Source organism: Trichosurus vulpecula, chromosome 5 (assembly GCF_011100635.1).
Source record: "Trichosurus vulpecula isolate mTriVul1 chromosome 5, mTriVul1.pri, whole genome shotgun sequence".
Lineage (NCBI taxonomy): Eukaryota > Metazoa > Chordata > Mammalia > Diprotodontia > Phalangeridae > Trichosurus > Trichosurus vulpecula.
Window position 1 is genome coordinate 176,456,100 of NC_050577.1, and position 24,084 is coordinate 176,480,183.

The window sequence follows — 24,084 nt, forward strand, 5'->3', positions numbered from 1 at the left end:
TAAGTCTATACCCAAGAAAAAAGAGAGGGCAAAAAGCCACCTGAGCCTCTTTCAAACAAAAAGTTACCACAAGAGCCAACTCAAGTGTACATTAACGCTGAATACACAAACCAACAATGATGACTTTATTTGGAGTTATTTAATGTTGACTAGTCCCTTCCCACTCCATAAAAGTCCACTGCAACTGCCCCTAGAAAAGTCCTTTGCTTCCCAAACCAACTCTCCTGGGCTGAAGCCAGAGGCATCAAGGTAGGTACTCACATCTGACCTTTCCCGGTGTGTGTTTACTGCTTCCACATTCAAATAAATAGATTCCACTCGGCAACCTAAGGGATAGGGAAATAAAATGTTTAAAAGAACACAGGTTCAGCTAATTAGGAATGCCCCCCCCCCCGCCCCACTAAAAGTGTAAGGTATAGGGTGCAAGGTCTTCTGACCATTGGGAAGCCACTTACCATATGCCACAGGTGTCAATTTCAACACTGTGTGGAGGGGACATTTCAAATACGGCATTTCATCTGAGGAGAGGAAAACAAACATGATCATCATGGCGCCATATACAATAGGCCTTAAAATAAGACATCTCAAAGACCTACTCTCCCTACAGCAGAGAAGGGCCTAAAAGTCACAGAAAACTCTTGTGAGACGGACGATGTTGGAGACTCAGCCAAAACTCCAGTAACAACTCTCCAGATGGCTTTACGATATGACAAAGTACTGGAGACCACTTGTTCTCCATATATACACGGCCAAGGAGTTCACAGAAAGCAACTTTGCTGAACTCAAAAAGGTATAGGAAAAACATGTACTACATAAAAGGTTTAAACATAGAGCTTCCTACAGGAGAGGAACTAAGTGCATATGGGCATCATGAGGGCACATGGGCTAGTAGTTAGGACACTGGGATTCTGAATTACAAAATACAAACACCACTGTCTTGAAACTGCTGGATGCCAATGTCAAAAATAATACTTCCCATCCCCACGTAAAAGGAAAAAAAAAAGGAAATACCTGCACTCTTATCCAGAAAATAGGCCAAAAGGCAACGCATGACAGCTTGGTGGCAAATCACCAATACGTTCTCCTGTCTCTCCAACTCCATGATCACTGGCTCCAAGCGCTGAACTAGGTCTTGGTAAGACTGCAAGACAAAAGGGATATATATTAAGAGAAGCTTCATCCAAGGCAAGGACATCAGAACAACTGCATCTATAAATGTTAGGGGGCTAAATCATACACTATGAGGAGAAAGCATGAATGAAATGAACATTTGTCAGGGTGATGTAGAAGGAATTCTTATTCAGGTAGGATCTCTTGAGGTCTCAATTCTCATGGTCAAGGTTAAGCCTCTGGGCCTGTCACAAACGGGTGAGGGGGAAAGGGGAAGAGAAGCTAATCCCTTTCCAGAATTAAGTAAAAAATGGCTTTCTAGAAAAGGCAAGTTGCTTGGGTATCATTAAAAATTTGGTGTGGCTATTTTCTATAGGAGTACACTAGCTATCATTTTTGGTTAGCCTCTTTTCTCTGTACTGGAGGATCCCACCTGTCACTTCCAGGAATAAAAGGCATGCCAGGTTGTTGTCCAATCTGGCATCTGTAGCATCAAATGAGACAGGTGGGAATAATCTGTTCTTATTCAGGTTAAATAGGATATCCACAGTAATGGATCAGTTAGAATCTGGGGTTTATACTAGGTGGGTCATTTCCTCTCATTTCCTCCCAGGTACTGCCACATGTTGGGCTCCACGGTTGAAGGGAAAATGTCCACAGACTTTCCCCAATGCAGAATGATCTGAGACAGAATTTGTCTCCGAGGAACCTAGACCAACTCCTTCTCTCCACTTTTGGAGGAGGGGAGGGGATGGGACTTGTATTTTCATTAGTGAAGGGACATTCCATGTGGAAACTCCCTTCCTGGATGCAGATCTGTAATGTATTGTTTTAGGGAGCTGCTTGGAGAACTGAAAGGTTTGGAAAGGAGGCAATATAAAAATCAAATCTAAGTGGAAAAGTTTTTTAAAAAAATCAAAATCTTGAGACAAATTGTGAAAGTTATGTTTTATATGATTAATTGCACTTGATCATTTTCTCTATCAGCCAGATTTTTCTCCATCAATTTTGCTCAAAATGGGAGAAATCCATCCACTGAAACTTTCCTTCAGCCCATTCGGAGGACACAAGGACAGCAAACCTATCTCTCCCTTTAAGTTCCATATCCTTGTGTTTGGTCTAAGCTCCTATAATCATACTATCTTATTATATGCAAAGTACAGACTGAAATACCCAAAACGAGCTTTGCTCTGAGCCTGATCCAAGGCCCAGTGAGCACATCTAGCTACACACTGTACATCATAGCATTCAAAAAACAGTTGGTGAATGAGGGAATGAATGCATATTAAGAAAGGCGGTTTGCCAAAAAAAGGCGACCCAGGTATTTTCAAGGAGAAAGCCACGCCCCAATAAATATACCTCTCCAGTAGGGTAGCGGTAATAATATTTGTCCTGATCACGGAGAGCATATTCCTCAGGATAAGTCTCCTTGATTTCCTCATAGGTCATCTCTTCACAGACTCCCTGGAGAAAAACAATCAGATGTCACATACACAGCCACAAAAAGGCACCACTATGAAACTATCAGGGCCAAGTTTGTAGGCCAAAGCTGAGATGACTTGTTAGAACATCTCAAGATTACTTGTATGGATACATGCCCTCCTCGCTTGCCCTCTTTCTAACCGAGCTAAATTAAGAACGCCCTTCGAATGCAGAAAAATGGGGGGGAAAATTCTCACGATCTCCCAGATAGAATGTGACTGGGTTAGATTATTGTGGTGCAGGAAATGATGAGCTGATAGATTTAGGAAAAAGAAGCAAAGAAATGGAGAGTTTTGAAAATTATAGTATTTATTACAGAGGTCTTCTTAAAAATGGAAATTTACTGCTTTACTACTGAATCCTCTCATGTTCTGCTGCGTACATGGCAATGTTTTTCCTTTTCTCATTTTGTAAAAGAAAGAAAACACCCTTCTCCACTAGATCTAACCGCAACGGCCAAACAAATACACTTACAGCATCAATTTCATTGAGGGCCTTCCACTGTTCATAAGGTAGCTTAAGGGCTTCTGCTGTCTGGATGGTCCTTTTAAGCTGACTGGTCCATACCTTAAGGTCCTTCAAATTCTGCTCCTCAAGGAACTTGCACAGGGCAACGGAGAACTGAAATTTTTCAAGGAGCAACATGGAGAGCTTGGACACTGGAGCACGGCACTACTTTCCAACCTCGAGAAGCTGAAAATTCACCTTTCATAGTCTGCCACCCAGCACTGCCTCTCATGGGTGTGGCTAACCAAAGAACCAGAGCCCCAGAGTCAGGGCACACCCCTAGCACACACACCTTGTGCTCCTCAGCCCCAGAAATCTATTGCTTCCCTGTCTCTCATACACAGTGTAGGAAAATTCACCATCCCACCTACCCCTATCAGACTATATGACTAGCTCCCTTAAAGGAGAAGCATGCCCACTCTCCTCTTGGCTCCTACCTTCTTCCCCCGGACAGACAAGCCAGAGTCACCACCAATCCTCCCTAGGATGTTGTACTCGCTCTCCCCATGGCGACATAAGTAGATGGTCCGGGGCTGGACGTGGATGTTCATCAGGTAATAGACTATCCTGCTCTGGATGTAATCTTGGACTCGGTTTACCAGGAATCGTCGGCCAACATCAAGCACCTTGATCAGTGACAGATCCCTGCGTAGAAACCCAAACCACGAGGAGAATGAACCAAAGCAGGATTATGTATCAACATCTCAATCTCCTGTAAAAAGCCTTTTCAATGTGTGAATTTGTTATGAGGTAGGTTTTTTTGCCTGTGGCAGGGCAAGAGCTGAGAACTAATGATACTACTATTTTTAAAATAGAAGAAAAGCAAATCAATAAATCGTTTAAGGGGTCAGGAGATTCAAAAGGGCAAAACACAAATATCCAATGTTAGAATTATAATATTAAATTTAAAGCCCATCCTATTCAATTATCAATATTAACATTAAGTTTAACAATAACAATAATCACATTAAATTTAAAATGTAAGAAAAACAAAGCTATAAACAGTGAATGAATGAATAAAGTATTTGTTAAGCACTTGGTATATGCAAAAAGAACTCACCAATCTCTGCTCTCAAAGAACTAATACTCTAACAGAAGACAGACAACACATATGGGATGTTTTAGTTGCAAGTCAAATGGAAAGTTCGCATGGTGTTTAGGGTTCTACTATGATGTCATTTCCACTGATGCTGAGCCATGACTGTGCTAAGGACTTTTGGTGACAATAACTTTCTTTTCCAGGTCTTTGGTAACTATGGCTATAGAATCTGTACGGGCGGTTGTTGGTCTCTGCATCTGTATCCCTGTCACTACAGGGATGGCTCCCCGGGATGATGGCAGGGAGGGCTGGCCTAAGAGCAGGCCCAATAGGTCTCAGGGTTCTTACGCTGGCCAACAATTACTGCCAGTGGTTACTGAGGAAGGTGGGCTCCTTCTCCACAATGATTTCTTCCCTCAGTGATGGCTGTGGGGAATGGGCTGGCAGCAGGTTTGGAGGCTCTTAGGCTGTCTCCATCAGGGGCTGAGAAGAGATAGTGGCAGTCTGACTTGCCTGGATATACTGCTTCCCTCTTTCCCCCAAGGGTATCTTGCTTCACTTTGGCTGGGCTGCCTGCCCCATGAATGGCAGTTAGGGGAGATTATTCAATCTTTTTGTTCTTCTTAGTATATGGAAATATTCATGTTGGTGTTTTTATAAAATTCTTTCTTGAGGGAATTCAAGAATTAGGCTGTAAGTTCCTTGAGAACAGAGGAATTCTTTTATTCTATTTTTTAACATGGGCACTATAGTGTTATGTACCCTGTTCCTTCAGAGAAGGAGTAAAATCACAGTGACACTACTACTTCTATGAAATGAGCAACAGCTTCTCTCAGAAGAATTACAATTGCCAGTTACTAAAAGGCAATGAAAATATACTCACAGAGTGGGTGATGATGATAGGAGGAAGCATATGACCAATTTTGACTTTTATATCACAAGGACACATGACTAAAAAGTCGAGGTGAGACACTGATGTAGTAAGAGCAAGGAATAGATATAAATCAACGCACAGCCCGAGTGTTTTACCCATGAAACATTAGAGGAAGCCTTCCCATACATTGGATAGCTATTCTATGGGGGATTTATGGAAATGTATAGGCAAAAATCATGCAGGAGTAAAAAAGTTTTGTTATGCACTAGTGGAGAGATGAACGCAAATCCATCACAGTATGGGTCCTATGTCCTTGCTCATATAAGAAACCCTGCTCCCTTTTCAGATCCCAAATGTGCCGCATGATGGCTATTTCTCTCTCAACACCCTCATTTAGCTAAAACAGTGGCCAGGATAACCCCAAAAGCCCAAGAGGTCTGAGCCTGGCATGTTGCAGACATCAATCCCAGAGTTCCCAAGTCCAAACAAAGACACTGTTTAATACAGGCAGAATACAGACAGGCTTCTCCTTTCAAGGGAACTAAGATATAGTCTAAGGTTTTAGAATTAATAATTATGCTAAGAATAACATGCCTTAAGATCATCGCACACAGAAGTAAATATCAAGATGGGGCTATTTCAAGGAGAATGAGAATTTCCTTGGGTTACCTATCATCGTTATCTGGGTCAAGAGGCTGGTAGTTGACTTGATAGCAATCAATTCTCTTCATGAAGTCCTCGACGGCTTCTGCTGAGCTGCAATCTCTATAATCGGGGCTGGAGAGTTTAACTTCCTGCAACAACACAAAAAAAGCAGCTGATGAGTCATACAGAAAGGCTTTCGGTTCAGATTAATCAGGATTTGGGGCTCTCAATAGGGGAAAGCGCAGAAGGCCTCGGGATAAAAAAAAGATTATCCTAATACCCAGTGTTGAAAAAAAATTGGGTAGAGAGTCAGAAAGTGAATATAAAGAGGGTGAGGGCACTGAGGGTAGGACGACGGACAGGTGGCTGGAGGGCACATCTTCCACATAGCCCTTACTGAAGATCGGAAAAGGCATCCAGAGATTCAGTAATGACCACGTATGGATGCCTCTGATGATTTAACGTTTCATTATGAACTCAGTGGCTAAGTCACCAGACAGTCTGACCCTCCAGTTAACTTAATAAGTATGTACTGTGTGCCTACTATGTGCCCAGAACTAATAAGCAGGCTACTAAAAGGAAGTAATTCAGGAGGCACCCCCGGCCCCTGCCTCTGAGTCCCATTTCCTTCTCCTATCCCACAAACAAAGCCTAGTGTTGTTCACTCTGTAAGTTATTCTGACAATGAATACCCAAGTTTGTGGGTCACTGAGCTCATCTGCCTGCTTCCTTCTGTTTATCACCAAGGCAAGATAAAGGAGAAAAGTGAGAAACTCAACCAGTAACACCCTATTTCTTAACTATATTACTGATTAAAACTTGCTAAGTGAAAAAATTTAAATAAATGGCCAAAATAAGACTAGGATGACCAAAGGATTTATGTAAATACTGCCTTCTTTTCATCATCAACTTCAAAGGAAAGTAACATCAACTTCAATGAAAGTAAAAGATGCTCCTCAAAATTTGGTCCAGTTTTCCTCCTATTTCCACTTTACAAATATCTCACTCTGGCTATGTGATACTTTTATATTAAGAGCACCTCAGTCATGGCTGACTCATCATGACCCTTTTTTGGAGGTTTTCTTGGCAAAGATACTAGAGTGGTTTGCCATTTCCTTCTCCAGCTCATTTTACAGATGAGAAAACTGAGGTTAAAAAGAATTAATTAAGTGACTTGTCCAGGGTCACACAGCTAGTAATGTCTAAGGCCAGATTTGAACTTAGCGAGATGAACAGTCTTGGAGCCAGGAAGTCAATTAAAAAGGCATATATTTAGCATCTAAAATGTGCCAGGCACTGTACATGGGTTCAATGTCTTGCCTCTGATACATTCTGGCTATGTGACCCAGGGCAAGTCACTCTGTTCTCCAGGAAACTCCTTAAGACAATAAGCTGCCAAAAAAAAAAAAAAAAAGGTCTGGCCTGCAATGGTAGAGGGAGCCGCTCGCTAAATCAGTGACTCAATCACTAAATCAATGTACCTTTTGTAAAGGTAGAGAAACAGAGTGGTATGGGTGCCATCTTGTTATTACGCCCAAAATATGCTGATAGCTGACTGAATGATTTAATGAATGAAAAATAAATCCTGAGTTTATAAACAATACAGAAAAGATGATTCATTACTTAAAAGCTACTGAAACTTGGCTCTATTTCCAGGTGGAACTTCAAAGGATAAGAACAAGGAAATTCAGTGAAACTCTTGATTTAAATTACTACGCCACAAACCTTATGGTTTCCACTCTTTCCTTTCATTAACAATCCACCATAGAAGTTCCCAGGCTTTTTTTGACTGAATAGCTTAGTAATGGACCCCTTTTCTCAGAATAATGTCTTTTATGTTCACAATTTTTTAAAAAATACTACAAAAGAAACCAATTGTACAGAAATATGAGGTATGAAAATGTTTTTTAAAAAACCTAAGTTCACAGACCCCAGGTTAAGAACCCCTGTTCTATGAGATAGCAGTTTATAAGTAACTGCTCTCACTTTTAGGGATACCTCCAGGTCTACTTTCTAACAAGAAGGCCAATATCAGTTCCTTCATCTGGGATGGAGGGTCTATTGTGACTCCTTTATTTGGTGCCATCAGTATAACAAATACTATCACATCGAAATTGAAAGAGTCCAGTGGATTACTCATTTCATTTCCACTTATCTACTACAGTATTTTTCCCCAAGCAGAAAGTGTGGAAGAAGTTTCACTATACGTGATGTACTTGAGGGGAGACAGTTTAACTGGATCTCACAATCTCATGTGAACCTGACATTGAATCTGAATCCTACAAAACATGGCATGGATATACATGTGAGCATGTTTCTGTTACCTGAGATTTTAACTGTAAATACATTAGATCATTCTCACTCCCTCTGAGGGCTATTCTATTAATTTGTTGTTGTTCAGTTGTTTTCAATCGTGTCCTTCAGTAGGGGATTCTGTGGCCCGTTTGGGGTTTTCTTGGCAAAGATACTGGAATGGTTTGCCATTTTCCTCTCCAGCTCATTTTATAGATGAAGAAACGGAGACAAACAGGGTTAAGTGATTTGCCCAGGGCCACATAGCTAAGTGTCTGAGGCCAGATTTGAGCTCAGGTCTTCCTGATTCTAGGCCTGGTGCTCTATCCACTTTACCACCTAGGTTACAGATTGCTTAACTGATGCATGAATCCTGCCTACAATCCCCAGGAGACTTGCTTATTTGAACCACTCCTCTCCCCAGGGCTCCTTTAAGACACTCTCCTCTGGAAGCTCCTCTTAAAGTATTCTGGTCTGAAACAGGCCTGCCACACATGTCTTTCTCTGAAAGTCAAAGAATCTTGCCTCCCAGCACTGGGGCAAACTTTCTGCTCTTACCATAATGTTGGAGGCGACTACAGAAGGGTCATCACACACAGACTCGATGAAAAACACCTAGGGGGGAAAAAAACCTGAATGTAAATGTAAACAATCAGGGATGCTATCAATCAATCAAGAAACACTTATTAAGCACCAACTATGTGCCTTCCAGGCACCATGTGTTAGATGGTAGGGATACGATACAAAAACAAAACCGTCCCTGCCTTCATGGAGCGTTGTAAGGAAACAACGTGTACATTAACACACACAAGGTAATTTTAGTAGAGGGGAGGCATGAGCTGGGGAGAAGGGATCAGGAAAGGTCTCATATAGAAGGTGGTACTAGAGTTAGGCTTGGAAGGAAGTTACAGATTCGAAGAGGTTCATCCTCTCCTCTCCCATCTCAGAACTCCCAACTCACTCACAGGGTGAACACTTCCATAGAAATGTTCATTCAATAAGGCGTTCTGATAAACAGCCCCATGGGGAAACTGTAGATTAAGTTAAGCTGGGTTTAGACCTGACAATCAAGAGAGCCTCCAGGCTTTATTACCCCCACGCTTCTAGGTCATATGGTGAGAGGTATGGGCTCACCTTAAAGTCATTTTCTTTTGCAAAATCAAGGATCATATCTCTTCTCTCTTTTGTGGTATTGGTAGCATCAAAAACCTGTATGTACGTTTAAAGGAGAGAAAAGAACATTTTTTTATCATTTTTCATTATTTCACTATATCTACTCCTGACTAGCTTTTCTAGACAAAATCATAAGCTAATAACTCCCAGCAGGAAGCTTCATATCCCAAGACAGCCCGCTTCTTTGGGTTTTATTCATCACTCAGATATTTTCACTCAAAAGACAACCTGAATCTCAGCTAAGAATGCAAATTGGTTCTCTATGCTCAATCTGTGAAATGCAATTTTTATTTCTTCTGCACAAACACAGTTCTGAAAGCAGATATACTTGGAGAATGAAAGGCTAAACCTTCAAGGGAACTAGAAGATATACTCTAAGGTTTTAGAATTAACAATAATAGGTGAGTGTTCCTGTGAGCACTACACGCTTGTAATAAAATGCCTTCCTCTGCAAAAAAAAAAAAAAAAAAAAGAATTAACAATAATTATGCTAACAATAACATGCCTTAAGATCATCTTAGGCTGGGGAACCTGTGGCCTGGAGGCCATGTGGCCCTCTAGGTCCTCAAGTGCAGCCCTCTGACTGAATTCAAACTTCATTGTGAACACTAAGCTGAGAGGTCCAACCTGTTCTTGAGGTTTCAAATCCTGTAAGCAGGTGAAGCAATTAACTTCATTTGGTGTTCAAGATATTCCAATTTTTGCTCATCCTTAAATGTCAAGTACAAATGCCAACATGAAGAGGTTATCCCTCAATAAGCATTTATTAAGCACCCACTATGCGTCAAGCACTGTGCTAGGTACTTTATAAATATAATCTCAATTTAATCTTTTGCAACCACTCTGAATAAGTTGAGGCAAACAGAAATTAAGTGACTTACCCAAGGTCACACAGCTATTGTCTGAGGCCAGATTTGAACTCCACTGAGGCTGTCATTCTCTGTATATGAACACCTATGGTCTTGTTGACCATCGACAAGCAGTACACTACCACTTCCCTGCTACCTGATCCCTGACCTGCTGACTCTGCCTGAGACACTGCACAGTTCTTTCCATCTAGTCCTCCAAAGGGTAAAGATGAAGCAAACTGCTTTAACCTTAGGGGAACCTCTGACGATGAACAAAACAAAACACCTTTCTGGGACTCAAGCCTGTGAGGAAATACCCTCCAAGCCTGGGATCAGAGACAGGAAAACCGCGGTCTCAACTTACTGCAATCTGACCGCCTTCTTCTTTCAGATACAGCTGGACATCTTTCAAGGCAGCTATCGCGCATTGTCTGCAAGACACAAGAACACAGAAGGTGAACATCACAAGGTGGTCTTGCCCAGATACTCCTGAGCACCTCCTCCCTGCCTCTATTCCTAGGACTTCTGTTTCTGGGTTAAAATGAAAGCTTCAAATGAAAAGTAAAGCACTCTACAAATATCACCTCATTTGATCCTCATAACAGCCACAGGAGGGAGGTGCTATTGCTGATCCATTTTACAGATGAGGAAACTGAGGCAGGGGTTAAGTGACTTTCCCAAGATCACACAACTAGTAAATGTCTGAGGCTACATTTCAACTTGGGTCTTCTTGATTCCAAGTCTACTGCTCTGCCCACTGCACCACCTAACTGCCTAGCTATGCCCAATGAACGGGAAATAGCTACAAAGTATGGTACAGAATGCAATGGAATATTACTGGGGCATAAGAAGCTACAAATATGAAGACTACAGAAAAGCAGGTGACTGATGTAAAGTGATAAGGAGAAACAAGGCCCAGAATAAATTCATAGGTGTATTTCTGAAGTCCCCAAGACCAAAATGCTTTATTTAATAGCACTTATTCTAGGACTGTCCACCCTGACAAAAAGGGAGATAAATAAAAAGGGAGATAATATGAGAAAGTAGCTCTAAAGAATTCTTGACCGTTCCCTGGACAAAACAAAGACCCCATGCAAAATTATCCTTATACAAATCCCAACCCAGGTTTTGACAATCACCTCTTTGTGGGTTTTTTTTTAATTTAGCAAATGAAAATACATGCATTTTTCCAAATATAAAACATGAATGGAATATAAGTTACAAATTTCTACCCATCAGTTATCTAAGGTTCATTAACAGAGGAAAATCTGGATGACAGGTATTAAAAGTTGTGACCCAGGGGCAGCTAGGTGGCGTGGTAAATAGAGCACTGGCACTGGAGTCAGGAGGACCTGAGTTCAAATCCGGTCTCAGATACTTGACACACTAGCTGTGTGACCTTGGGCAAATCATTGCCTTGCCTTCCCCCCTCCAAAAAATAAAATAGAATGAAGAAGTTGTGACCCAGAGAGGATGCATGATTTGAGGAATATCACCACCGGTTTCGTGGTCCTTGATCCTCCCCTTTAGACTTCAGGCCAAAAGAGCCATTGCATTCCACTTTTTCTCCATCCCCTTAAACAAACAGGATGATGAAAATAAGACCCAGGAGGATGGTTTGAAGGAAATGCCCTAAAGGAGAAACCCAGATGAAGAGAACAGTTCAAGCGGAGGAGGGGAGACAAAATACATTTACTCCCCAACTTACTTCCGAACTTTCATGGCCTCTTCGTTGTCAGGATGAAAGAAACTATAAGAACTGAATGCCTTCACGGTTTCCCGGCGGTACTCCCCGACATTGAAAACTACAAAATAGGGAAAAGGGACAAGAACATCAGAGAAAACAGAAAGGCTCCAACACACAGAGGAGGTAGGGTAAATAATTTGTGAAGGCACAGAATTGAAACATACATCCTCTCCCAGCCCCCTACCCCTGCAATCTCCATCCATTCCTGTGAAAGGAAAGATTCCAACCAGAATCCTATGACCATTTTATCTAGTCAACCCTGACTGTACATAGAGTGATAAGACTTGGTGGACATGCCTTCACACTGGCTACTCCCCATGCCTGGAAGATATTTTCGTTATCTTAGAATCTCCATTTTCTGCAAATACACAACATAAGGGTCACATGAAGACTTTCCTGATTCCCCTGGCTTCTAGTACCTTATCCTCCCCAAATTAGCTCATATTGATTTTGTAACTTCCCACATATGTACATATTGTCCCTCCTAACAGGATATAAGCACCTGTGTTTCATTCTCTGTATATGCTCCAGTCCCAACCACAGAACCTTATGGAGAATATTTACTGACTGATTACCCAATACCATCATCAACTGAGACCTCCCACAGTCAAGGATGTGAAAAGACAAAGGTGTGGTCACACAACCATGATCCCACATACAGGGGTAGAGTCCCAGAGAAGTAAAAAACATCCAGAGAAAATCTGGAAATGACGGATGTGGAGCAGCCTAATAAACAGAAGATGCAGGTTCACGTCCCACTCTGACATATAATGGCTGTGTGACGCTGGGAGATTCACTGAATCTCTTAACATTCCAGGGAATTCTAAAATTTTATTTCGCAAAACAGGCATCTCTCTATATATATATCTAAGACATATATAACCCAGGCCCTACCTACTACATAAACCTGATACTTCCCATTCCTCGCCCCTAGCTGTGAGTACACTCTCCTATATTAAATTACTTTGGATATATACTGTGTAAAGGTTGGATCCCCCAGGAATGGGGAATCTTTGAGGCAGGGGCTCCCCAGCATCTTGCACAAAGTAGGTAATAAATGTCTGAGGAGTTTTACTTTCAAAGCATTTTATAGATATTCTCATTTATGCCTGGGAGGTAACACAGGCATCACGATGCCCAGTTTATAAAGAGGAAACCTCAGAAATGTTAAGTGAATTGCCCATGGTCACATAACTTGTAAGTATCACGAGCAGAATAAGGAGGACCCAGGCCTTTCTGAACTCCACCAACTCCCCCACAGCTGCTGCTAGTCAGCAGTAAAACCTTCAGCAAGTTTGATCCCTCCCCGCCAAGTTAAACCCAGTCTTACCTTTTGTGGGGACACCAATCCAGTTGAGGTAGCGTGTCAACTTCTTGGACATGTAAGTCTTTCCCCTAGCTGGGAGTCCAACCATGACAATCACCGTAGGGGAATTGGTCAGCTGAGGTCCACAGGCTGAAATAAGGAAGAAGACCATAAATCTACACCTGAATCTCCTAATCAAATCAGCACAGTTGCAGATGTACACAGCTGCACAGCTTAATGCAAAGACCCTTCCAGATAAAATTTTTGTTTACCCCGCCATACTTGAATGGCACAACTCTACGCCCCTAGTTGTCCCAAGAGAAAAGAACACCCAGAAAGTGTGAAAGCCGCAAGTTTGGAAAGTTGCTCAAAATTCAGCGTTAACATTTTATTTATCCTGATTCCCTCCCCCTTGATTATTTCAAATTTAACCTATATATAGTATCGTGTAATTGTACATAGTTGTAATGTCTCCCCATTAGACTGAACTCCCTGTCTTTTACTTTTTTTTAATCTCCTGAGCTTTGCACAGTGCCTGGCATATAACAGGCCTTTAATAAATGTTTATTGAACAACTAATGTGATTTCTAACAATTAATAGCTAAGATACCACTCGAAGTTTCTTAAAGACATAACTAGGAGTGCAAGGGACCAGATGCCTCCCTGCCTAATCTCAGGTTCATTAGATAAACATTTATTCACTCATTCTCTACATTCCAGGCACATGCTAAAACTCTGGGGATATGAAGAGGTAAAAGATATTCCCTGCCCTCAAGAAGCTTATAATCTTTTCCACCCGAGACAATCCAGGTTAAGTGACTTGTCCAGGATCATACAGCTAGTAAGAGTCTGAGGCCACATTTGAACTCTGGTCCTGATTTTACTTTGACTTAGCTGCACCCTAAGGAGTTTTAGCTAACATAAAGACGTGAAAAGGGCAGGAAACCTTAGTACTCTTTATCCCTTAACCCTCTACTATGCAGGACATCAAAAGCCAGGTAGCCCTGGTCACTAGGATAAGCTTCCTCCCATGGCTTTGCTTCACTTTCAGTCTTTGTATCCTCAGAACAGCGCCAGGCAAATAGTAGGTTCTTAATTAATGCTTGTTGATTGGTGATGACTGAAGGGGAGGGCCTATTCCCTGACACTGAAGAGGAAGGTTAAGTAAACCAAAAGAAATGCTTTCTTCCAATTTTACAATCAATCAAAAAAAAGTTTTTGTGCCAGACACTGTGCTAAGCATGAACAGGGATACAAAGAGACAGTCTTGCCCTCAAGGAGCCTACAATCTAATGAATGTCCCTTATATTCATGAGCTAGTTCTCAATGGAAGCAAAGGCAAGCAGCCAGAAAGATCCCAAACCAAGGAGGAGAGGCCTGGTCCTCAAATGAGCTGACTGGCTGGCGAGAGTCTCACCTCAGCTATGCCTTAGCAACTACAGAAAATCTATTCATGTTAAAAGGAGCAGCTGCCAAAATGCACAGGTTGCTATAAGGCCTGCTTAGCCTCCCCCTTCAATCTTTACTATTAAGTTTTACTGCTCCATCCAGATGGACTTTAATATGCAGTTCTAAGGTGTCTAAGTGTCAGAATGGAGATACAAACAGCCTAACAGGCACCAAACAGGCACCTTGTTTCCGGGCCAAGGAAAGGAGCAACCTTTCATTTATACTGGGCATCTCAATTCCATCTAAATATGGTAGTGCCTGTTTTAATAGGCTGAGATCAAGTGTTTCCAACACCCACTTAGCTATTCTCAGACTTGCTTTCTAGTTCTTTAAGGGGTCAAAGTGCTAACCAATGGGCCAGCAGAGGAACCAGGTCACTGGAGAAAAGAGCTGATTAGTAAGTATCTCTGTTGGAATTTCACAGCACGGACCTCTTAACAAATCATTTAACCCAGAATCACAGGACCTTCAAGTTAGAGCTAGTGTGTACTAGGGGGTGTACTAGATGGTGTACTAGACTTGGCACTGGGTTTGAACACCACTTCTATCATTAAAGTAGCATGACTGTGGTCAAGTCACTCAACCTTTCTGAGTCTCAGTTTCCCCACCTGAAAAATACACAAAGAATAACTTTAAAAATTTTTTACAACTATTACAAAATAATTGATTTTTCTTGTAATTTTTTGTGCATTTTATCTTATGCATATAAAACCATTATTCTGGAAAGGGGACCATAGGTTTTACTACACTACTAAAGTGGTTCACAATGCAAAAATGGTTAAAAGCACCTCTGCCCCAAGGGTTATTTTACTGTGATGATCAAATGAGATAAAGTATTCAGAATGCTTTATAAGCCTTAAAGTATTATACGAATGTCAGGTACCCATTATATGTTTTGGCCACTGATTAACCAGAGAACTGGCATCCAGTGACTTGGTTGAGGTCTGTGGCCAAATTTGTAGTTACTAAGTCCCAGGTCCTGGTTCCAAACACAAAAGCAATGCTTTATCATCCCTTACTAGATATGGCCACCAGGCAATAAGTATCCTCTTTGAGGAGATCAACTGGCATTTAAAGATATGCCCAGAGATACACATAGGCACACATGTGAGAATTCTCTCTGCCCCACCTAAGGACAGAATGATCAAAATGGAGACCTAGACTTTCTACTATTCAACTAATCTCAAAAATAAATCTCTGGAATCATACTCCAAAAGGGAAAATTAAACCTTCCAGGAGAAGGAAACAATACTAAATTTCAAACCCAGGTGGACCCCTATTCCCTCATCAGTGCCAATGCTAAAGGCAATTTTCCATCACCACAAAAACATGTCATTATATTTTATATATATATATATATATATATATATATATATATGTATAATTTGAGGAGTTAGGCTTGTTGCTTCTTTGGAAGGTTTTAAGCTACAGAGAATATTATTTAATAATAATAACTAATGTTTCTATAGCACTGTGCTAAGTGTTTTACGATTATCTCATTTGATCATCACAACAACCCTGGGAGGTAGGGGCTATTAAGACAGTGCTGTGTAGTGGCAAGAGCTCTGCATTTGGTGGGGTCACCAACTGGACCATCACACATCCTAGTGTGACTCCTTGTTGCATAAATACTGAGTGGAACGGTGGTTAGATTAAAATCTAATCACTAAATGATCTCTCTAAGGTCCTGTCCATCTCTAAATCTATGAACCTATGTATGATCTTGTAAATTTGGTTTCTTCTATATGAAGAGTCCAAATAGTTTGCCAAACATTTGAGACAGCAGCCATTTGTCACTACCTCCCCACTTCATTCCCTAGACCAGGGGAATTCTTAACCTGGGATTTATGAACTTATTTTAATATTTTGATAATTAAACACATACAATTATAAACACATGTAATTTCTTTTGTAATCCTCTGCATTTTATTTTATATTTATTTTGTGCTTTTAAAAACACTTAAATGTCCAAACAGTAAACACACAAAATATTAAGTGTATAAAACTGGTCAAAAAACATTTAAATGCATAAAATGCACAAGATTACAAAGGAAACCACACATAAAAACATGCCTATGTATGTATATATAAATGCACAAAATATGTAGGGTTACAAAAAAAACCAATTACATAATGTGTGTATGTATGCACATACAGTATAATGTATTCTGAGAATACATTTATGCATTTAATGCTTGGTACATTAGGCTTCATCCACTACCAAAGGCATTTGACACAAAAAAACCCACCGTTCTGGTTTGACTTCTGGAAGAACAGAGGAAACTTCCTTTTCCTATTTCCTGATCTTCTACACACCTTACATCACCATCACCTCACATTCTCCTACCACACATTTAAACTGGGTTCTCAAACTCCCCTTGCCTCAATTTCTCTTCTTTCATCATTCTTTAACAACTGGACAGCTGAGGCATCTCTCTTGTCCATCTCCCTTCCCCTTTCCCTCTTTAGGGAGCCCTCAATTTCCTGTGACCTCAGAACTGATGACAGGCTGTGACAAACAACAAGTGTAATCATCTCTCCTCTGGGTTATTATCCTCCTCCCCGTCGCCTCCAAATTCCTCTTCCTTCTCCAACAGACAACTGAAGCCTGGTAACCATTTAGTCTAACAGACTAAACACCTTTACTTCCAGGTAAATGGATGCTAACCTCGAAAAAAAAAAAAAAAGGGTTCACACAGGGCCCCCAAGCCAGGGCAAGCAGGAAAGGCAATGGATCACTCAGTGATTGTTTAATGGAATCTAACTGCTTAATCCTATCATGATCACAGTAACCAAGAGAAACAGTTCAAAGTTAGGGAGTGGCAAAAATGAAAGCTAAAGTGAAAAACCTACCTGCCTTAACCTCGCTGGTATGTAATCACCCCCCTCAGCAGTCTATGGAAAACAGGTAAGTCTCCTGCCTAGGCCCTTATCATAATGGAATGCAGGAAACACCAGGTAAGAACAGCCAAGTAGGAATAAAACAGGTGATGGAAGGTTACTGCTGGGCATCCAGATTTCATTGTATCAAATCCCTAAGTATAAAAAGACCCTGGATCAGAGCAGTGAATGGTCCATCCAAACCCAGAGTTCAGTCTCTGACAGCAACAGTGGGGGGATGTGTTGTAAGGGAACAAATTATGGCATAGTAGAGTCAGAAGGCTTGGGTTTCCATTTTAGCGCTGGCTCTATTCTTTATAAGCTATTCATAGGATCACAACTCTAACCCTGGAGGTAACTTCAGGGGTCATCCAGTCCAACCTGCTGATTTTTACAGTCAAGAAAACTGAAACCTGTTAGGCAACCTTGGACCGAAAGTTCAATTTTCCTCACAATTCTCAATTTTTCTCATCTGTAAAATGGGGGGCAGGGGGAGGGACCTGTTTTGCTTGCCTGAGAAGACTGATATGATGATCTAAGAAGAAAAGAAAGCATTTTTTTAAATGGAGAGATACCATTATTGTGGTAGCTGTCCTGCAATGCCACCCTCAAAGTCTAGGAATAAGCCCATGAACTCTGCTAACGTGGCTTCAGTAGTAGTCCTTTTCTATATAATATTTGTTGCTGTTCAGCCGTTTTCAGTCGTGTCCAACTCTTTGTGGCCCCATTTGGGGTTTTCTTGGCATAGATATTTGGAGGGGTTTGTTATTTCTTTCTCTAACTCATTTTACAAATGAAGAAACTGAGGCAAACAAGGTTAAATAACTTGCCCAAGGTCACACGGCTAGGATCAGGCCAGATCTAAACCCAGGAAGATAAGTCTTCCTGACTCCAGGCCTGGCACTCTACCCGCTGCACCATCAAACTGCCCCTTCTCTATAATAAAGGGACACTAAATCTCAAAAGACTCAGTCTCATTTTTCTCCTATTGGATGCTATTATCAGTATTAGTTTTGCCCTCTGCAAATGAAGAAACTGAGGCTCAGAAGTTAAGTGACTATGAAGGCAACATTTGAATCTAGGCCTTCCTGATCGCCAGACCACCACTGTTATATCATTATGTCCTGTAATCCTATAAAGACCCTATAAAGAACACAGTGGGAGCTAGGATGGGTCTTCATAAAAGATAGCAGTTACCAAATATAGTTCCCTCAATTATCTATCACCTCTAAACATTTGTGCCTAGACATTTGTTTCTCTGAAAAAATAAAAAAATTAAAGGCTTGAACACTACCCAGTACACCACACATTTCACTCTAAATTACAGGTGCCTCTGAGACAGAGGGAGGAGACCCATGACTAGACCATGGCCCCTTATTCAAAAGAAATAAGCAAAGTTAAGCCATGAGGAAATGGGAATACTTTAATATGGTGTATTTTTAAAGAAATCTGCAATCAAGAGGGGATACAGGTACACATTTCGGTGAAAACCAAGGGGGGGGGCACAGCAAAAAACGGAAGACTTGTTCAGTGACCACTACAGATCCAACAAAAAAGATGTGTTCAGGAAACAGATCACAAGCCTGGCTGGCACAGAGATCATATACTGGTAGCAAGGGACTTCAATCATGTAACTATGTGTTGAGCCCTCTTTTTCCCAAAACAGAAAAGATAATAATCTCTTGATTTCCTTCCATGATAATTTCATCCTTCAAAAAAAGGTAAACCAAGCAACATGGGCAACTTTTATTATGGACCTGACACCACCAAGGAGCAACTTCTTTTTAGAGTTGAAAAGTCAGGAGCTTTGCAAGCTAGTGATCACTCCCCACCATGGAATTTGTGATGGAGAAGAGAAAAGCTGAGAATAGTCTAACATGCACCCTAGATTTGGGGAGAGACTTCAGAAGGTTCAGAGGAAGGTTAAATAGGAACACATTCCAAAGATGTTATCCCAAGAGGGATAAGGAAGTTCTGAACAATGAAATTCTATAGACACAAGAGAGGAGAGGAAAATGGGAGTTCTCCAAAGAGATAGATATGTCTACATACCACTAACCAATGTGGAAATCACTAACCCAATTTGAGATTTCTTTTTTCATGTGGAAGCAAGGGAAGGTAATAGAATAGAGGATGAACACAAAAGCTAGACCTGATGCCATAAAGGGTACCAAAAGTAAACATTCAGAAGATGAGGCTGGTGAGGAAAGCTAGGGATAATTTTTTTTAAATGGTGGGTGGGTGGGCAGTGTTAAAAATTATACTAGAGGAAAAAAAGAGGCAGCATGTGTAGATGCTGAGCTGGGGTTGGAGCCATGAAGACCCCAATTCAATTCCCAATACACACTGGCTGTAAATTCCTAACTGTTGATTTCAGTCGTGTCTGACTTTTCATGACCCCTTTGGGGGTTTTCTTGGCAAAGATACTAGAGTAGTTTGCTATTTCCTTCTCCACCTCTTTTTTACAGGTAAGGAAACAGAGGCAAACAGCGTGAAGTGATTTGCCCAGGGTCACATAGCCCTTAAGTGTCTGAGGCCAGATCTGAACTCAGGAAGACGAGTCTTCTTGACTCCAGGCCCAGTGTCCTACCCACCTTGCCACCTAGCTGCCTTGTAAATTTCTAGGTGAGTTAATTAATCTCAAGATCCCAAACAATTCTCTAAGACTTAAATTGAGCAAAGTTGACTTGTCAATTTCCATAGACAGAGGACTTCTCAAACCAATGTTATTAAAGGCCCAATCCCTATCCTATGGAGATAAAAAAGGGAATCAGAAAAGGGAGAATACTGATGCTTATAAAGGAGAAAAGATAAAACCATTCAACCTTTATTTTCTTTATTGTGGTTTTTCTTCCCCTATCAAGGAAACTGATCTTTGGACTGTATAAAGCATAACAAAAATAGCTAATAGTTTATACCCAAGATAAGGTATCTGCCCTTCAAGTTCTAGTCATCCATTACAAATGAAAGAATTGGTGGATGTGATTGCTGAACTATAGTCAGTGACCTCTGAAAGACACCCAATATAAGAGGTACCAAAGGAAGATATCCAAATTTTCCACAAAAAAAATTAAATTCAAGAGTGTATTCTACACTCTTTGTAGATTTCAACTGATTTCAATTCCTGGCCAAATTCTAAAGCTCAGCACTAAGTGACATTAATATGGTGGGCAAGGGAATGGGCAAACTCCAGCAGGCGGCCAACAGAGCAGAATGGGATTGATTGGCCTGTGAGTAGCCCCTATACTTGCAGGGTCAGCAAGCCAAAGGGATTTTTCTTTTTTAAAATAAAAAACACAATTAGAGCTACACAAGAAGCCAGTGAACTCCCCCTATCACTTAAGGTCTTCAATCAAAGGGTGGGTTGACTCAGATTACAGGTTGGGCTAAGTTGCTAGCTTTTAAAGTCTATTCCATCTCTGGCTCAATTGTCTGGAATGTTGTGGAGGGGATTCTTGCTCAGGTATGGCTAGAATGCCCTGGATCAGTGGAGTCAAACTCAATCCTGGAAGTGTAATGATTTAGAAAATTAAAAATTAACAAATTGTGTTCATTTTGTTAAACATTTCCCTCCCCCCACCTTTTTTGGTTCAGTCACATCCAACTCTTTGTGACCCCATTTGGGATTTTCTTGGCTGACACTGAAGTGGTTTGATATTTCCTTCTCCAGCTCATTTGACAGAGGAGGAAACGGAGGCAAACAGTGTAAAAGTGACTTGCCCAGGGTCAGCCAGCCAGGAAGCTTCTGAGGCCAGTCTTGATGAGTCTTCCTGACTCCAAGACTGGCACTCTATCCACTTGGCCACCTAGCTGCGCCCATTTACGTGCCAGCTTTATGTGCCCATTTTATATGCCCAAATGTGCCCTAGCTGCGCATTTCCCAATTAAAACTTTAATCTGTTTCTGGGAGCACTGGTTGCCAGCCAACTTTGAGAATTTTATATTTCTATGTAATTATGAGCTATTATTGTATATGTTTTCCCCATACATTTCTGTGTGTTTATGCACATCCCTGATATTCCCAACCCTCTCCCTAATTCTGATAAATTCTGGGGTCAGTCTTTTATTATGCCATCCCATATTTAGAGATAGGGAAAAAAATTAATCAACATTTATGAACTGCCTATTACATGTCAGGCACTGTGCTAAGTGCTCGGTATATAAAAGAGTTTTAGTCCCTGTTCTCAAGGAGGTTACAATCTAAACCTGGAACATGCAAATATATTCAAAGCAAACTATAAACGCGATAAAGAGGAGATAATTAACAGAAGGCCGGCACTGGAAATTAAGAGGGATTAGGGAAGCCTTCCTTTAGGTGAGATTTTAGTCGGGGCTAAAGCAGCCAGACAGTCTAGACGGGGAGGTAAAGAGTTCCAGGCAAGACAGGCAGGAGTGATACCTGTGAGAAAAAGGACAAGTTGGCTGAATTCTAGAGCTCCAAAATTCGTGTGAGCCCCGTTCCGAAGCATCTTAAAAGCCAAATGGGGGAGAACACGATATACAAGGACAGTAAGTCCTCCTTTTCTGTGTCACACAAATGAGGCTCTTTTGATATTTTGCCTGTGAAGAGATATTAAGCTAGGTGACGGGCAAAGATAAGTAAATTAAAGGGCTCGGAGAGATAATTTGAGATCTCGAATTTATGAAGCTGCACACTCCCAAGAGATTTCAAAGGGAAAGGGAAAGACAATCCATCTGCTTTCAAGAATGCCCCTCCTCAGCGGCACTGCACGCTGGCTTCCCCGGTGCTTTGAATGCCTAAGAATGCAATTGAGCTTTAAGAGATATTTTCTCTTCGTGTGAGACGTGCAGGTCCATGGAAGTGTAATGGTGACCCAAATAAAAAAAAAATGACTCGCACTCTCCAAAACTCAAACAATTCAAGGAGTTATTCCGTCAATGCTGAAAAGACCCTTAGAATTCTTCCGTGAACCCCAATATGAATATATCCACCTTTCTATAGGTACTGCATTATTCAAATGCCCCATAGAGTCAATGAAAAAAATTTAAAAATACACTTTTATGCCCGAAACTGCCCTTTCCCAACTGAGAGCTTTAGAATCTGGCTTTATTCGAAATGGAGAAAATGTATTCCAAATTACACTGGAAAGTTTCCACAGACACTCAATTACACTAGATACTTAAGTCTAAGACCAAGGTTCTCTCGAGCCTAAGCAATGCAGAGGCTAATTTAAAATACAAACCCTATCATCTATCTGACTACAGAATATAAATGCCACTCCCAGGCAGGAACCTAGTTCTCTAGAGACTAGCAGGTAACAAAAGGACTCATCACCTGCTGCAGCAATCAAATTTTTGTCCCCACCAAACTATCTGCAGCTATGAAAGCCAGAAAGGAAACATAAGATTAAATACAAGGAATTGTATTCTAACGTTCTTAAAGAAGCACCTTCCCCCACCCCACCCACTCTAGAATGGATTGCCAAGTGATCAAATCCCTTAGGGTGAGAATAAAGGCAAAGCAAAGTTTCCATCTCCAAGATGGTCAGTTATTAAGTGCAAGGCACTGTAAGCTAAGAAGTAAAGAACGGGACCCGATTTCACAATTACTAGACCCCCACTTAAAGCCAAACCTGAGGTGGGAAGCATGAAACTAGAAGGCAGGACAAGAATGCATCAGATACCATCTACAAGTGCCTGGGTGCTCTTTCCTTTCGGAGCTGACCGAGCAGAAGATACGCCTGGACATCTTACAAGATGAGATATCTGAGGAGAACATAGTCCAAGAAACCCAGGAATATCTCCCAAACTCTGAAATGCTTTGGACCCCATTAAAGAACAGAAGACGCTGTAAAGCGTTTACAATTACAGTGAGAATGAGGAAGATGTATTTGCTTTATGGAAAAAAAGTACTAGAAAAGTCAGCTTTATTTGTCTGGTGGATTCAAGCCACTCTCTTTAGTATTCAGGAACAGGTCCTGACGGTGACCTAACTAATGAGAGGATATGTACCAGTTGATTTTAATCATTCTGAATTGACTCTAAGATGTGTATCTCTTCAAACGAATCTGGGAAAGGGGAGAAGGGTATTATTAAAGTGGAAGGAACACTGCAAAGGAGAATAGAGTATTGCAAAGGGGAAGGGGGTATTGCAGAGCGGAGCAGGGTACCGCAGAGGGGAGGAGGGAGTGCAAGTACATTTTGGAATAAGGGTTAAAAACGAGACACAGGAGAGAGCCCTATTCCAAAGCCGGCGGGTCCCCAGGGAGCTGCCGCGCTCCCCCCGCCCCTCGGTTCAGGATTTCGGCTTTTTCTAGCTCTCCCACGTCCATGCAAGCCCGCCCTCGGTAGGCAGCTCGGCGGCCCCGCTCCTCCAGTGGCGCTATGCGCTCGCGTGATGCGCCTTGCATCAGCTACCAGCTGAGCGGGGGTGGGGTGAGGGCAGAGCCCGAGCCCGGCAAAGTCACGAGACCTTTTTCGGGCCCCAGCTGTACAATCAAGTTCAAAGTAGGGCCAGATTAAGTCAGACCCTGCGAGGAGGAGGCGGCGGCACCAGAGGGGCATGGACAAGCGCGCTCCAGCTTTGCCTGTACGTGACCACCAGCCCCGGGCAAAGAGAAAGCCGGCATCGGCCTCTTCCGAAAGATCCTGCTCTCCGGGTTTTCCTCTCGTCCTCGCTTTTCTGAATGAGCCGCAGGGTTGGACACGCCCGCGACGCCCCCTTTCCCGCCCGGGAGGCGCACGTGGAGGGGAACTAGCTTTAACCCCCAC

At 41.7% G+C, this 24,084-nt stretch overlaps 1 protein-coding gene across 6 annotated transcripts in view; it reads right to left on the reverse strand.

Annotated features, from left to right (window-relative positions):
- Nucleotides 1-24,084, reverse strand: part of PFKFB3 (6-phosphofructo-2-kinase/fructose-2,6-biphosphatase 3) — a 112,655-nt gene that overhangs the window by 9,664 nt on the left and 78,907 nt on the right. For all 6 annotated transcript variants that reach the window (XM_036759351.1, XM_036759349.1, XM_036759350.1 and 3 more), the window contains exons 2-13: nt 13,048-13,173; nt 11,679-11,775; nt 10,335-10,401; nt 9,084-9,158; nt 8,508-8,564; nt 5,682-5,806; nt 3,537-3,744; nt 3,067-3,213; nt 2,470-2,574; nt 1,012-1,141; nt 456-518; nt 262-326 (exon numbers count right to left, since the gene is read on the reverse strand). In XM_036759351.1, coding sequence (XP_036615246.1) covers nt 262-326; nt 456-518; nt 1,012-1,141; nt 2,470-2,574; nt 3,067-3,213; nt 3,537-3,744; nt 5,682-5,806; nt 8,508-8,564; nt 9,084-9,158; nt 10,335-10,401; nt 11,679-11,775; nt 13,048-13,173 — 1,265 coding nt within the window. The remainder of the gene's footprint in view (nt 1-261; nt 327-455; nt 519-1,011; nt 1,142-2,469; nt 2,575-3,066; nt 3,214-3,536; nt 3,745-5,681; nt 5,807-8,507; nt 8,565-9,083; nt 9,159-10,334; nt 10,402-11,678; nt 11,776-13,047; nt 13,174-24,084) is intronic.